Below are 17,355 nucleotides of genomic sequence, written 5' to 3'. Positions count from 1 at the left end.
GTCAAATCATTTTTTATTTCATGTTGGTATCAAATCAAAATTGCTTCTCAACAGATTTTCAGTAGGCTCCAGGCTGGAGAGCGGATCAGACTCGAGAGACGAGAGCAGCGCTGGCTCTGTCACGGATCCAATGTTTGGCTGGAGCACATTGCTCAGATTTTCTTCTGAAGTCTCCCACCTATAAAGCTCTGACATATCCCTTCTCAGGAGCATTATGAGTTTTAATTAGGTAGTCTCTGTCTGGTGTTGTCAGTACATGACGTGCCATAAAAAAAGTTTAATAGTGTGACGAAGTCATGCCCTGGATCACAAGCAGGAGCAGAGTCAGTAAACGGCAGGGCTGCGAAGACTTCTGAAACTATTGGTTCTAATCTCATTGAACCTTGGTTAGTTTTCCTGAAATTTGAACTAATTTGCATACATCAGAGTATTACAAGGAGGCTTTCCAAGATACTAAAATGACAGGAACTACTATAAAAGAAAACAACAACAAAACCCAAAACGGAGCATTTCCACCATTAGATTTGTCTTAGTGTAAAACACAGTGAGATTCTGCAGAATATGAAGGAAGTCTGGCATAATATGGAAGAAAGGTACTAAAGTTGTGCCCTTAGGATTTTCAGGTAGGAATCCTGTGCTGTCCAAGCTCCATGCAGACTCCTGACAGCGTTACCAGCCCTACATGCCAGTAGATGGCACCCTGAATATGAGCTCCACAAAAGCAACAGCACGACATTTGCATTTGCAAGGAGCATTTGGTAATCCTCATACTCTACCCTGCCTCTATTGTTTGTTTGCTTATTTGTGTTCTAATTTTTTTTTTTTTTTAATAACAGAGGGGAAGACCATCAGGAAACAGATAAAATATTTTCAGAAAACATAAAAAGGATCCTATCTTCTGCATTTATGAGTTGGTGCTTCCAAATTGTTATTAGAAGCATCAGGGCCAAGTTTGGGCCGGTTTTGCAGGGGAATTTGTTTCGCTTCCTTTGGAAGGCAGAGCTGCCAAGCCCCGTGCAACTGCTTGTGTGGCACTCCATGTCCATTATATAATTATCTAATTTGCCTTTTGGCAAACAGTCTGGATATAAATTTCAGTTTTGAAACCTCCTATGGTTGATTTGCTAGAGAAAGGCATTAAACCAAGACAGAATTTCCCCTCCTCTCCACCTTGTTGTTTAGAGTGCTCCTGGAGTAAAGGGGCAGGACAACTTTGAGACATTAACATAAGAGAAGGGAAACAAGGGTACACACTCAAAATTCCTCTTGGAAATAACTGCTTTGGGGCACTGTGGAACAGAAGGGGCAGGCTAGAAAAGGGTGAGGAATAGTCAGGGGCAAGAAAAATCCTTGACATGAGAACAGATGGATGACGCAGGAAGAAAAAAACTGATTCATAGAGTGGGGAAAAGAGGTTACAGTAGGTATGAGGAAGAAGAAATTCAGTTTCTGGAAAGTGTGTGAATCACTTATTTATGGGGCAAGAAACACCACTGAGCTGAAGGAACAAGATCACCTTTTTGGCTGCAGCAGCAAAGCCAATTCAGTCCTACACAACCAGTCACTTTCAGAGATACTTCAGGAGGTCAAAAGCCTTCTTTGAAGGAAGTGGCTCATCCTTTAACAAAAATTGCAGCCTCAGTGGGTCAACTCTTGCAGTGACTTTTCCCACAGACGGGTCCATGTGTTTGGAATGCTCCAGAAGGATGTAAGTCTGCTCCAGCAAGTATCATAGCAACCTTGTAGTGCAGCAGATTGAGTTAAGCCAGAGCTCAGGCACCAGCTACAGGGGAGAGCTGGCTGATAAACATTCAAGTGGCATTTGACAGTTCCTAAAGAGTCTAAAAACCCAATTTCTAAATGTACAGCTGACTTTCAAACACATGGTGTGGAAATAATGAGGGTTGTAGAGGTGAAAATCAGAAAGGTTATGGCAGACGCAAATCCACAGACAGCAAAGCCTTCCCACTTCTGAGAACCCAGCCCAATGGTGAAGGTCAGATCTCCTCCTTCCCCACAAAGTGTCTGGAACAGCCAAAACTATTCACCAGAAGATTTTCTGTAATGTTTCATTTGAAAGTAGAGCTTTCATAGAATCATGGCGTTTGATAACAGTGAAAATATGTCAATTATTTTTGTTTGATGGGGAAAAATTATTTCTGTCCTTTTGAAAAGAGAAAGGAGATTACAAAGCAAACAAAATGAAAGCAAACTCTTCTGTTGCTGTTTACAGTTTCTAGCAAAAAAGCAAAAATACATTTTTTAGCTTTTTGAAAAATTAAAGACAGTGAATTGCTCTTATCCCTACTATTCTTGCATCTCTTGTAGCTGAACTATGGTTCCTGTCTCAGAATGGCAGTCTGTAAGTACTGCCCTCCTACAGCACATCATGGACCTAGAATGAGTTTCATACTGAATTTATCAGCATTTCAATCCATTTTATACATTCTGCTTTGTCCAAAAAGTGACACTATAATGAGTGAACAGATTGGTATTAGCCAAGAACTTTATTTCCTGAGTTTTGCTGCAGTACTGGTAAAGTCAGTATGTAGATTTCCTACAAGGCAGAGAATTAATTCTTCAAGAAACAAGAAGATAGCAGTATTTCCAAATTTTGGCTTGAGCTGTGCCCACATTTCCTGCAGCTACATACAGTAGAAGGCAGAATGTAAATGATAACTGAGCAGCATCTTGTACCAGAGAAACGGTGGCTGCCCCATCCCTGGAAGTGCCCAAGGCCAGGTTGGATGAGGTTGGAGCAACCTGGAGTAGTGGAAGGTGTCCCTGCCCATGGCAGAGGGTTGGAACAAGGTGATCTTTAAAGTCCCTTCCAACATGCATCATTCTAGGTTTCTATGATTAAACAGCGGTAACATGTTCTTTTCTTCAAAAAAGGAAAAAAAAAAAAAAAAGCCTAATTAATAGAACTTCTCAAATTTGTTATTCAGGATTATGACTTTAAAATAATATATTTTTTCAGTATTTCTAAATTAGCTTTTAATTTCTCCCACGTTTCCTCCTTATGACTTGCACCACTGTCAAGTCAGAAGCATAATGAACATGAAAGTTCTCAACCCAGCAAAGTGCATACACTGCAAAATTGAAGTGCATCTTGTTGCATTGACCAATTTAAGTATTTTGCTCAAGAACACACAGTACTTGAAGAGCATGGATGAAACCTAATGTAACAATATCACAGAAGGATAAAAATCAGCACTAGGTTCACCATCACACCAGACCTGTGAGCCTGCAAAACCACAAAAATGGAAGCAGAAGTTGCAGTTAACAACTGAAAAAAAAAAAACAAGAGAATGCCAGACATGGGGTGAGTTGGAGCCTTAACTCCTGATAAGAAGAATGTGTCAGTGTGTCTGTGAAAATGTTTATCACCAAAATCAACACACCTATGTAAATAGTGCTGCTGTTAGGTTTTGCCTTTGGCACTGATATCTGTGCAGAGGCACACAGCTCAGGGCAGCAAGTTCTTAAATACACACAGTGATGGAAAATAAAGGTGCACCAATGAAAAAAAAAACTACATGTAAAGAGAGAGGATAGCCAATAAATTGCTCCATAGTTTGTTTGGTTTTAATTATTCCTATCTGCACTTTGCTGTGTCAATTTTATTTCAGCCATCCCCACCGTGCTGCTCTCAGAGCTGACACACCACACCCCTGTGCCCAGGGCAGGGACACAGACAGGAAAGGCTGCCGAGGGATACAGTGTCCTGGGCTGGTGCCCAGGAGTGTCCTGAAGCCAGTTCATCTGAGTGCTGGAAAACACAGAAATCCATTGGACTGAAAATACAAAGCAAATATAACCTTCCTATGCCTTTTCATTTCCAAAAAAATATCAGGTACTTAGGAAGCAGGATTAATTTCAACCATCACTCCTACCTTTAATCAAAGCAGGAGATCAGGAATGACACAACATCACCATTGCCTGGATCCTTACCCCACTTTTGTGTGTTTATATCAGACAGACAATAAACCAGAATTTAGTGCCTGGTTCAGCCTGCTGTAAAATGTTAAATGTCCTAAACTCAGCAGCTCAGTTTCCCTTATCGCCCAAAACTGCAATTTCATCTCTAAGCTGATGCACCCTAAGTCCTACAAAAAGCATCTTCATCAGCATTAATTATCACAGCCTCTTTTATTTTTTACCCTCTTGCAGCCATATTAGAGTTTTGCTGCTGTCTCAGACAGACAATCACAGAGCAAGGGTCATGGAGGTCCTCTAAAAGCTGGCTTTGTAGTTTCTCTTTTCTAGTCCAGTACTTGTGGACTTTCTGCAAATAAAAGCAGAAATGGCCCACTCCAATTTATATGTACAGTCACCCCTCTCTCTGCTGTGGTCAAAGAGAAGAGCAAATTATCTTTTATGCTTTGTTTGGAGCCATATCTCACTGTCCAGAATTTTTCTGTCACCGTGTGTGGCATAAGCTGCCCGAACCATTATTCACAATTTTTTATGCTCTGAGGTATATCATTCAGTCTCTATGAAGGAAGCACATAAAGGCAAATTTCTCAACGCAGCTTGACCCAAATCATAGAATCAGAGAGTAATTGAGGTTGGAAAATACTTCTAACATCATCCGTTGACAGGTCCATCACTAAACCATGTCCTGAAGCATCACATCTCCATGTTTTTGAATGCTTCTGGGCACTGTGATTCCATTTTCCTAGGCAGACTGTACCAGTGCTTGACCACCCTTTCAGTGAAGGAATTTTCCCTAAAACCCAATATAAACCTCTCCTGACACAACTTGAAGCCATTTCCTCTTGGCCTATCACTTAGCAGACTTTCTAAGTAGTAACTCAATACAAGAGTAAAGCATTAAACAAAGCTTTGGGCTGAAAAACCTGTTATCGGTGAGATTTTAACCTGATCCTTGGTATGATGACAATTTCAACCTCTCTGATTTATTCTCTTATATTAAGAAAGGCCTATATTTTACAAGTCTTGGTTAGCAACTACAAAATTCTCACAACAGAAATCTCATGTACTGACCTAATATCCAGTAGGAACAAAACATGTTTTGATATAACATCATTTCTTTCTGGCTTGTGCAATACAGAAAAGGTGGTTCCAGGCAGGTCTTACCAGCCTGATTGTGTTTTTGAGTTCCCAGTGAACCAACTGAGGCTGATGGAATTACAGCTGAGGAATAGCAACATTAAGCACCCCTGAGGAGGAGAGACAAAGCATTCATTGCATTATGGATCAGGCAAGGAAATGCACTTTGTCACAAGAGGGGAGGGCACAGACTTGCCCCATTGTACAGAAGCAATGGTTTTGTTTAATTTTGGGTCTGAGAACATACTTAAAGTTTGGTTTTTTTGATGACTCAGTTCCTAAGAATTAAAGTATTGGAGTGTGGTACTTCATTTCTCATTTCTGAGGGTTTTCCACACATATTAGGGATATGTTATTCTCTACTTACAGCAAGTCACAGACCCACATAAATACAGTCTGCACCCCACAATACCTTACAGACTTGTACAGTGATTTCCTGTCTATTGACAGATGGGCTAAAACTACGAGTGGCTTATTGATGTGAAGATTGACTTTAGCCTTCTTCTATTTTTTCAACAAGTAACAGCACACTACAAAATTAAAAAAAAAATAAAAGGATAAAATATAATAACAAAAGGCTTATATCAAGTCTCACTTTCTAGCAAGTGGCAGCAAAGTATCTTATCTAAATATATTCAATGGAAATATTATTAATCTTTACAAATTTTTGCTTGATTTTTCTCCAGGACTGGATGGAGTGAAACATGAAGAGAGAAAATTTATGTGCCTCTTCTGGACTGGCAATGGTCATCAATGAGGATTTAAAAGGGGCCTAAAGTCCTCCTTTGTGTTATTCTGGAATTTCTTAGAAGATGATAAGCCCATAGTCTTTTCCCTTCTATACAGATGCATTCTAACCCTTCTATGCAAGGGTTCTTAAACCCTTAAAAAGAGCAGTTCAGATGACAAAGGAAAACAGGGAAAATCTGCTTGGTCTCTATAGGGCAGAGACCTTCTCCCTCTGGAAATGCTTTCCTATCTGGCTGGAAATGTTCTGAGAATTAGAAAGAGAGGAGAATGGGAGAGTTGCAATTCCAAAGTTTTGTGGATACAATGATAAACTCTTCACATCCACATTTTATGACTCCAGATCCAACAACTCTAATCCTGTAATGCTCCGTGACCTGCTCTTTGCAGGTCTTCCCTGCACAAACAAAACTTGCTTGGAAATGTCACTGGGGTATTATTGAAAACAACAAAACCACATGTTGTTTGGGTGAAAGAAAGTCATCAAGTGACTTCGTATGGTCATGCCTCCTCTTGCATCCCTCAGTTTCCTAATTATGTTACACGGGAAAATCTCAAAAAAGGTAGCAGTTGTTTCAAAAGTTCTTCTGTCCCAATATATCATATGGGATAGCATAATGGAGTCTATTTTCACCATTCCCATGTCAATTCAATATCTCAGCTTCCAGTGGAACTTGAAGCTAAAAGTATCCTTTGTGTACAGTTTGGCCTGCATATGTTCTGGGAACAGTTGTCCATAGTAGAAATTCAGTTGAATATGTAAAAGAACATGCCTGGGAAAAGGAAAAAAAAAAAAAAAAAAGCTACTTCTAGGTCTTCCTGCTGGCAGCACCTTTCATTTCTTTCTGGATTGCTTCTGATCCATGACACCTGCCTCTATTTTCTGAACAGTGCAATCCTTCTGATGGAGAATATTGGTTATAAAGATGTAGTATTAAAAACCAATCTGTGAGTATCATCCCATGCACAGCACTTCTAATGCTTCCTATGGCCCCAAACAGCAGGAGTAGAATGGTTTGGACATTAGACCAATGGCATTAAGTAATTTACAGCAGCATAAAATTTAGTAACAATTCATAATTCATGCATTTAATTGGTTTAACACTAAATATGACCTAATAAGTGCTAGAGGAAAATGCTTGGTTACTCTTGACCTGTCCTACTCATAAGGAGAAAAAAATTTCCTTCTACCTCCTTCCTTTATGCTGAGTTTTATTTACTGCAGTTAATACAGAGCAGAGAGCCATGGCTTTGCAAACAGCTCAAGACTGACCAGTCTGAACTCATTTCACACCTGCACCTGATGCTTGTTTCATGGTAACTTTTTAGTTTAAAGCTGTCTAATTCGGAATTTAAAAGAAAAAAAAAAATCCAATGTTTTCTCTAGGAAGATCACATAAGAATCACAAATTTTCCCCGGTGCTTGAAAGAAATCTGTTCCTATAGCCTAAATGTTCAGAAAAGTGTTGTTACTTTTAATGTTGCCAGATCTGAAGTGATGAGATACTATGGGAAAGGTTATTCTTGCAGTATTTACAGATACAAGCAGAAGCAGAAGTGACAGAAATTTCAAAGTAAGGCTGCTTGAAATACTTCCAGCTCAATTTTGCAGAACTTCTCCTCACAGAGATTTGGATATTCATCCAAGCTTTCCATGCTTACCTGAACTAGACATGTGGTGATGGTAATTTTGGAACAGCCCAAACTCTCTGGAGAAGTAGAAGAGTTTGTACCACAAGACAAAGTGATGTATTAGAAAAATATTTTTTAAACACCTGAAATCTTGCTGCAAATAGCCAAAGAAACAAACTTCCTGTAAGTTCTAAATTTCAGAGCTTTGCCACCAGAAATTTTGGGCTTAATTTGACAGGGAGAGGACTGTCACAAGGCCTGCTTGGGTAGGGTGTGACGGCCCCTTTGTGCCCTCCCCACGGCTCCACTGGATGATTCATTGGGAGGAAACATTTCACGTTCATCACTGAGTAAAACTACACACGAGTTTTATCTCACTCTAAAGCAGTTGGGCACTACTGAGCAGTTGTAAGTCATGCCTCACTTTGCCCCCCAGTCCTCAGTTCCTGCAGCAGCACCATCCCCTTCACCAGAAAAAATGCCTTCTTGAGTTCTTTGGTGAAGCAGCAACAGCAGTTTTAACCTCTTAGAGTATCTGAAAGCTCCTCAGCTTAGCAGTTTCAATGCACATTTGCTATATCTTTCTCCTTTTTGCAGTTCCATATACCCATCAACCCACAGAAGACATCTGTCAAACTGAGATACTGAGATTATTGAATACCAAGGGCTTTAAATCTTCTCAGACTTTAAAAATGAATTAAAGAATAAAGTGAATTTATGAAAAACTTATTTCTCTTTTTATTTAAAACTTACAATAACACTTTTTTTTTTTTTCCTTTGCTGACCCTGCCTGCCTCAGTAGTTCTACAGAGAGGAGACTTGTCCTTTACCCGGGCAGAGAGATGCCCTCCCTCCCACTCCCCGGATGATGTTTGACTTCCTGTGCTGTGCACATGAAAGAGTCCCTCCCACCCTCTCCCCATCTCCCATCATCTATATCTGCAGCAGTTTTTGTGCTGTGATCCTACAGCTGTTCCCTTACTTCTCACTGCTCCCACTTCCCATCTGAGGGAGGAAAAAAATCCTCCAGACACTTTTAATCCGTTCCCACACTCCATCCCCACTTTCCTCTGCAGAGCTCCTGGTGCTGCACTTCCAAGAGACGCTGCTGTGAAATGCAGCAGAGATGGCACCTACAGTTCTGGGAGAAAACTTTTGAGTCGCAGCAGGAACCAGGAGGGGAAATTCTTTGTGGTTTGCTTTGAGCAAGCCCCTCTTCTGCATTTCATGGGGCGCCCAGTTTGCTTTCTTCTGCAGCAGGAGTGTCTGCCCCACCAGGCTGCTCCCTGGCACCACGTGGCCAAGAGAAGACAAAGGCCCTTGTTCTGTGTGATAACATCTGATATCACATCGTGCAGCTGAGGTGTCTGCACAGGGAAATACCAAGGGTGCTGTGCTGTCAGAAAAGTTAATTTCATAGACTTGTGTAATGGTTTGGGCCACAAAGGACCTTAAAGATCATCTATTTCCATTTCTGCTGACATGATTGCTTTGATGACACAAGTAGTTTGAGTATGGGCTCTGTTAATTATATTCAATTTTTTTTTTTTTTGCTGCAAATGAAACTCTTTAGCGAGGGACCAGAAAAGTTTATCTCACTAAGTTGGCTCAGGATGATTCCAGGAAATCTTGTACACATTTTCTGCTGGCCAGAAGGCCACAACCACCTGTGTCCCAGCACAGATGTGCTACACACAGCCAAAGTCAATGCCAATGGCTCCAGGAACACAGCAGAGCCACCTGCAAGCACCAACACTCATAGTGAGACAGTCACAGCCATTCATCGGCCCCCAGCACTGTTCAGGGCAAAAATACTTCATGACTAATACATTTTCCACTGGGTTTGTGAGGTAGCATCCTTAAATCCCTTTTTGGATGAAATAGCTGCACTCAGCTCAAACAAACCTCTGCAGTCCTGTGTACCTGAGTTAAAATGTCCTTAAATTGCATCAACATTGTTCCCTAAACACCTGAATCTTGCTGCTCAGATAAGAAATTTCTTCATTTAACTTCTTTCATTCTTTTATTCTATACAATTTTTGCTCCACATCTTAATAGATCCCTTCTTTTCAGCTACCCCCACTCTAAGAAAGGTTTTACAAAAGACCCAAACTTCAGAAGAAAATGAAAGCTAGAAAGGAAGTTTTCCAATTCAAACTCTGTGCAGAATTCAAACTCTGTGCAGAATTCAAACTCTGTGCAGCAATTCTGAATGTCTCAGGTGTCTGTGACTGCATCCTACTCAAGCAGGAGCTAGTGCTGGACTGTCCAAAGGAAATTCAAGAATGGGTTGAAGACATCACTTCCTCTAAGTGTCTGCTAAATCTCAGGGCACTCCTTGCCTTTTCCAGGGCTTAGGATTAATGAAGGAGGAGGAACTGACATGCTTTCACTTGGGCTGTTTCTGCTTTCTTTGGCACTCCAAGAGCAGATGGATTAATGGTGGATGGATTAATGCTAAATAGGTTAATTCTAAATCTAAAAATCATCACATACTCGTTACTATACTTTGTTGGGTGTGTTTTTTTTCTCCCAATAAATTAACCAAGAATGCAATATATTGCTGATAATGGAAACATTAGTCTCTCTGGATCAAACTTCAGCACTACTCAGCCCAAAACACAAATGGCAGCATGTGCCAGAACTCTGAGAGATGGAAAGGCTGATGTGATACCCTCCCAGCTGCAAAATATTAATTAATTAATTCATAGCAAAACTATTTGCTAGAAATGCATTTTTGAGAGAGCCCAGGGAGGCTTCTGTTGATGTTTGCTGTGGTTGTCCTGTGATGTGTGACAGACCCACCAGCCATGGAGGTGACAGAACCCTCTCAGAGACAGAACTCCAGAGCTTCAACTGCCACCACAAAATATCTCTGTCATTTCCTTCCTCACCCTGAAAGGAAGAGAATTTGTAACATCCTGAGTAGCAAATAAACACGTTCAGGTGCCATGGGCTGTGTCCTGCCCAAGAGCACTTTCAGTAACTGGTATCTGATTCAGCACCAAGTACAGCAGAGGTTTTGCTCAGGGTGTGGCAGAAAAAGAAATCCAAAACAAAGAACAAGCACACATTTGACACACATCTCTTCAGCTCTAAGCCACGTTCACTTCTGTTTCCCTTTCCTCCTCATCTCAGGTTGCAGGTGTACTGAAAACTGATGGATGTTTTGCAGAAGGAATCATAAGTCCCTTTAACTTCATCTCTTCAAGGACTGTGCCTGCTTAGTGTATCAGGCACAAGGTTTGGAAGAAATATTCATGAAAACCACAGTAGAAACCCACACTACCCAGCTTAACTGCAAGTGAATGGTTTCATATCTGTCAATCTCCAATGGCAGGAAGAGTTATATGGATCTTAAACAACCTACCACCAACCATAGCACCATCAAACTCAGTTAATTTATTGAAGAAATGCTCCAGTAAATAACTGAGCACTCCCTGAGTTAATGCAACACACACAGTAGCTTAGCAGATAATTTGGAGAATATAAATATCTATTTAAATCTCTGTTACCTTTCTTACTTAATTCTGAAAACATTTCTTTCTCATAAATAAGCTGAGTGAAAATATAGAAAAATTAAGATAAAAAAGTCAAAATTTTTAAGCATATATGAATTTTGATTCCTAGTTTCTGCAAAGAGGATTTATTTTACATGTGCCAGATGTCAACATTTCCAGATTACTTAAATATGAACCAATAATGCTCTGAAAGACTTCTCCAGCATGGCCTGGTTGCTTCCACTGACAGCTCTTGCATGGGCTATATTTGCCCCTTTGTCAGTTTGTAACATCTAAACATCTGTGCCCAGAAAATTATTTCCTAACCTTCTTAATGAAAATCCAAGTGCTTTCCTTTTGCTCCTGTCTCAGCCAGCCTGGAAGTTTGCAACCCAGGGAGCTTCAAGTTGTGACAAAGATGATGCAAGACTCTGTGACACTCACTCTTTAAGTAAAAAATAGCTCTGCATTGAGGAAGTCCCAGCGTAAATGGGGAGCTAGCAGTGCTTGTTTTGTAGTGAGTCTCCAAAACAACCTTTTTATAGTAATTCTCAAAGCAGGGAGGACGGACAGAGGCATGCTGAGTGCATGAAAGCACGATCCTAACACCCAGCAAGGAAACAACCATCTCTGTCCTTCGGGGCTGGTGAGGGTGGAATTCAGGTTCACTGGTTGAAGCAGACCCACCTTAAGAGAAGGTTTCAGAGCAGGTAACGCCAACATCTCCTCACCTAGCCCAGGTCTCCAAATGCTGAAGGCAGCAAGGCATTCAGCCTACCCTGACCCTCAGAGGTCATGACACCAGTTTGATGGTGACAAAAGCTGTGGGAAGCCACCACAGAATGGAAAAAAGGACAGTTTTGTGCAGGTTGTGTAACCAGGTGGGGAAATCTGCATTCAGAGCTGCAGTGCTCTGAATGGCACTTGAATTATTATGGAAAATCTGTGCCAAAATTGTATCCAATCTGCTTTCTTCAAAATTTATACTACCAAAAAATGAAATCAGGAAAACCATCTGCATATATCAGTATCCATCAGCACCAATTTCTGCCTTTGTAGCACTGAGAAACAGGTTTCATGCATTCATATGGAGCTCCTAGGAGCTAAATGGAATGTAGAGACTTTGGCTGGAGCTCAGGTGATGCTTTATTTTGTTTTTAAAAGAGATCAGCCCAAACAGCACCAATAGAGGATTAGGAGTTCTGTACAACTGCTGGTTAAAAGTTTCAGGTTAAAAGTTAGGAACACACTTAAGTACTGACAAACTTCTTCAGCAACAAGAGATGGTTTTTAGTCCCACACAGGCTTTAACAGCTCATTAAATGGTTAACAGCTCATTAAATGGTTAACAACTCACATCTGACACAGCACAGAGGTATCTAACAAAAAAAAACAATCAAGAAAAATAAGCAAGTATCAGAATTACACATAGTGAGACCAAAAATCCATAAGACTGCCTATAGCCCACTCTCCTGGATGTGAATCAGTAAAACACACCCCAGTACAGCAGTTAGCATGGCTCAAAGCCTAGCAGCAGAGACCCAGCTGAAGTCTTTGGGCAGCACAGCCAAAGCCATTCTCACTGCAGCACTGGAGGCCACAAAGGGAAATCCATCCCACTGCATGGGATGCTGCTTCTTAAGCCCTGCCCTGAAGCTCATTGCTGCAAAGAAGTAATAATTTATGGGACCAGAAACAGACAGAGAAATCCAAACCAGAGCTGTTGGAATTCTCCAGCATCACGTTGGAGGTTGTGGGGTTTTGCTACCCAAACACCAGGAGGAAAATTCAAACATGCCTCTGTCACCACTTTATTTTCTGTTTCCTGTTTCATTCCAGGTAGGGAGGAAAATACCCAAGGCCAGGATACAGCCCCCTGGGACTACCAAGAGTGTCATGCACTCAAGCTTGGTTGGAAGAAGATGGAGAACCTCTTCCAAACCAGGATATCTTTGTGTCAAAGCAAAAAGAAGTTTCTACAACAAATGGTGTCAAAAAAAGCAATATTTTTTGGGTTTTTTTTTGTTTTTTTTTTTTTTGCAATTCAATAATAGTGTTTAGCAGCAGCTTTAAAATACAGAGTGCTTTTGCTGTTCACTCTGTTTGGAAAAGAAAATGAACAAATGTACCTCACAGATGTAATTGGATGGAGAGGTAAACTGAACAAGACATGCTGCTTTAAAATGAATTTGCTTTGACACAAAGAGGTAAGTTGTAGAGAAAGGGAGAAAATAAAGACATAAAACTCTGAGAATTCAAACTACTTCACCAAATCTCACAGCTCTTTGGAAAATGCATTTTAAATTACTCTAAGACTCTGCAGCAGAAACATAAAAATCACGACAAACACAGTCCAGGAAGAGAACATATTCTTTTTATACAATTTCCCTGTCTGTGCTGATTTGTGTATGCAGGCAGGACAGCTTTTTTTTTCTCCAAAAAGTACAGAAAATATGAAATGTGATCTTACAACATTACACTAAAATCTGTCTCCAATTAGTATGCACGATTCCAAAATGAGCTCTGAGCCACGTGTGATATCTTTCAACTCTGACCCATATTTCCAAAAGAAACCCAAGTTGCCTATTTGGAGAAGGCAATCAGTTGCAAACAGGAGCACAAGTCACAAAGTTTGTAGCAAGCTACATGTTACTGGGATAAAAAACCTTCAGCATAAAACAAGCCTTGCTAATTCTGGCTCTCCTTTGTGTGGCCCATGATCAAAGTGCTTTATTGTGTTATTTGAGCATCTCCCTGAATTACTATTTCTTTGCAAAGCTGTGCAGGCCAAAAAGTTGTTTGCCTACCAACAGCAATGCAAAAGTGTCTTTGCTGAGGGAAAATTTGAGGTGGGGGCTCAGGACATACAACCCTTTTCTGGCCAGCTCTGAAGGATGAATTAGTCGGGGTTTAAACAGCCCACACAGGAAACACACAGCCATGACATCTCCACTGAACAGCTCCAGCACTGACTGCCCAAAGAGAAACCCAGGATATTTTATGTAAAATGTCCTTTATGCCGCATGTTCTTTTCTTACCTGACAAATAATAGAGTGGTATCAAACTTCTTGCTATTGAGTAGGGCAAGAAGTCCCTCTATCAACATCTTCAGGCTCTAGAAATACCAAAACAACTTGATACCTACCTTAGCACTGACTTTTACAGTATCCATGGCTACTAATCACATCCCTCATGGTCACCAGCACAGGAGCCAGTTAATCCACCAGTGCTAAACTGCACTCAGGAAGGGCAAATACTGGGAAAAGTGATCTAATCTCATTTCCCAGCCAGTGCCACAAACTTTCCTGCATTTTTGGGGAGTTAGTTCCAACTGGGATATGAGAAGGGATTAGTGGTTTGGGGTACTAGACAAGGTCAGGTGAAGTTGCCACTTGCACAGAATGCAACAGATTTGCTAAACTCTGAACTGATTTAAAACCTCATTTCACATCTGTATCCTCTACACTTTTCTCATTGCTTTCAAATTCACAAAGGCATACAGAAATAAAGTAATTGTGCAACAAACCAACCTGATTTGAATGCCTACAAAATGCTTGTAGCCATGATTATTTAAAAAATCCTCAGCAACAGGTTATCCAAACTGCATCGAGATGGATCAGAGGAGGCTCCTTACCTGCAGCCTCAGGGACGTTGTCATCTCATCTCAAGCCGCCATCAACGAGCAACAGCTTTAAGTATTTCAAAAGAACGGAAAAGATCAAGGTCACGTGTCTAGAGACAGCACTTGAGTTAGTCCCACAGCTCATACAGAGAGAAAAAAAGCAGGGAAAAAGTAAAATGAAACCACTTCCTGCAAGAGCAGAAGTGAACCATCTCACCAATGAGCGACTTATATCTAGAGGTTAGTGCAAAATTCTTCTGGATTAGAGAAAAAAAAGCAGCTTCTTTGTGAAAATCGCAGCAAACAGGGAAGGTTGGCTTTTGCAAAAGGTAAAGATGAGGTTTAAAAGGAAATGCTGAAAGGAATTATGATTCTAAGCCTTAAGACAACTTCCCTTTTCTTACCTTCAATGAAACCCTTTGAGTACTGAAATAAATAGCTTGCAACAAATCTGCTTTGCTATTTTGAAATATAGCTTTATTAAGCATGACACTTACTGTACTGTTATTTAGATTAAAAAAGTAGCACGTCCTGGACAATCAGAGAGTTTGCTACTAAAGAAAAAAAGCCCTTAGTGACTTGTACTATTGCCTGGTAGAGGTCAGACAGGCAAACACTTCTCTTTCTTTGATTTTCTACTTTAAGACTTCTCCATGAAGCAGCCCTTGGAGAAGCAGGGGCACACACAGCTGCTGCCCTGCGTCACTTCCCGCAGCATCCCACACCCCATGGTCCCTCCCAGGCAGGGGGAACCCAGAGAACCACCACATTCAGGCACAGCTCTGGGCCTGTGTGGCTCTGGAAACGCCCCTTCCTTGTAAATGCCTTCATCAGTGTCTGCCACGTGGCTTTTTTTTTTCTTCTTTCAGCAAGGAACAATACTATTTTCCTGGTATTTCTAGGTCAACTTGCAAACTGGAGCAGCGGGGATTCCCGTGCAGGGCAGGGCTGTGGTGATGTGGTGAGCACAATCACGATGCTGCTCAGGCTGAACAGCTCTCTGGTAATGCTTTGGCAGAAAAAGGGGTCCTTTTTCGGTTGTCTCCCACAAAAAAAAAAAAAAAAAAACACCAAACACCTGCCAAATGACATGAGGAAATCATGGCTGTCCTGATGTTTAGGGTTTTGTCCCAACAGTGAGGTAAAATGAGCTCTGTTGACAGATGGAGCTCCTCAAGAAGCTCTGTCCCATCTGTACAGAGGTCCAGCAACAAAGTCCCCCTAAAGGAGGATCCCACAGAACAACCCATGGCTGTAATAGAGGGAAATCGAGATAATGGGGAGAACAAAGCCATCCTAATGGAGATAGGAAATGAGGGGTGGGGTCTGTGCCTGCACCGGAGCTTGGACAGGCCTACAAAGGGATTGTGACATATTATAAAAGGCTGCAAAGAAAAGAGTGATTTGCAGGCAGCTCATTTCCTATTGAGCAAGAAAAAAGATGCAAGAAAGTTCCTGTAGAGAGGAGCTTTAGTCCATCATGCACTTACTAAAGCAGTGGGGAAGCAAGACCTTCAGGGACTCAAGATAAGTCCAGTAATAAAACAGGGGGACAGCCCTGCTGAAGGGATGGCAGAGCTCTTAGGCTACACAGTGACCCTTTTATTATTATTATTCATTTTTAGTAACTTCTACAAGACCCATTTCATGGCCAAAGATCCAGTTATGCCAAAGACCACACAAAGCCAGCACCAAGACTCTGCTTGTTTCCAAATGCTGCCAATGTGTGCCAAGAGGCAGCACACAGGGACAAGCAGGAGAGGGAGCTGAACAGCACAACAGCTGCTCTTCACTGTTCTAAACTAGCATTTCTTTGTGGGCCCTGCATTTCAGGGATGTATCTTAAAGTTAGACTTTTGAAATTAAAAAGGGAATTATGTCTATGAATAGTGACGAGGGGTTTCTCCCAGGTTTGAGGAGGGGAGAGAGCAATATAGTATTTTTCTGTAAACTAACCATTTCTAGTAATCATTTCAGCAGCAGTAATTAACAGCTAACTCTTTTAAAAGCAGTGTGTATACCAACTGATTTTGCCATATGAAATAAATTTTAAGTGAAAAATCTATTGTAGCTGTGTGGATTTCAAGATTTTCCTCAAATAAAATCACTGGAAGCATTTTTAAAGTCACAAAATATTTGTTAGTGGTGTGGACAACAGAACCACTAAAATGTGAAAAGCCACCATCAAACCTGTAAAATGCTGCAGCAGAAGTTGCCTATGTTACCTGGTGCAAACCCTAGATGACTGGGGACATGACATTTTTCATGAAAACATCTTTCACCGCACACCTAACATTTCACTCGAGTTGCAGACTGCGTCTGAGCTCCTTCACATCCATTTGACAGTATGTCAGCAGTGACAAAATTCTATAAAAGGATGGCAGCTTTGCATACAGCTCAAACTTATGCAGCACAGGCTTCCTGTGTGATCTCTGAAAGGCTGAAAATACTTTAGATGTGCAAAAAAAAAAAAAAAAAAAAAGAGCCAGTTTAACAAAATCTAAGCGCTCATTTAATCTAAGTAAAACTAAGCAGGAAAGAGAAGCTGCATAGGCACTACCTGGAGCAGATTGCTGTGCAATAGGTTGGCCCTTGTGTTTGCTGTGCAAGTTAAAGATGGAGCATCATTTCTGAGGCGCTGATTTCTTGTCCCTGTTTTAGTGGCTGATGGCGTCATTGCCTATGAGATGTGTCACCACGCTGGTGAGCATCCAGATTGCCTCATCTCATACCTCAGAGAATTAAAGCTAAAAAAGCTGTTTAAAAAAAAAAATCACT

At 41.0% G+C, this 17,355-nt stretch overlaps 1 protein-coding gene across 1 annotated transcript in view; it reads right to left on the bottom strand.

The window, feature by feature from the left end:
* Window positions 1–14,629, bottom strand: part of ARHGAP15 (Rho GTPase activating protein 15) — a 320,977-nt gene extending 306,348 nt beyond the window's left edge. The window contains exon 1 of the mRNA XM_053948319.1: window positions 14,590–14,629. Within this exon, the coding sequence (XP_053804294.1) occupies window positions 14,590–14,613 (24 nt within the window). The 5' untranslated portion in view covers window positions 14,614–14,629. The remainder of the gene's footprint in view (window positions 1–14,589) is intronic.
* Window positions 14,630–17,355: the final 2,726 nt, after the last annotated feature.

The sequence above is a fragment of the Vidua chalybeata genome, chromosome 7, assembly GCF_026979565.1.
Source record: "Vidua chalybeata isolate OUT-0048 chromosome 7, bVidCha1 merged haplotype, whole genome shotgun sequence".
Classification (NCBI taxonomy): Eukaryota; Metazoa; Chordata; class Aves; order Passeriformes; family Viduidae; genus Vidua; species Vidua chalybeata.
This window is presented reverse-complemented; position numbering and strand designations above follow the sequence as displayed.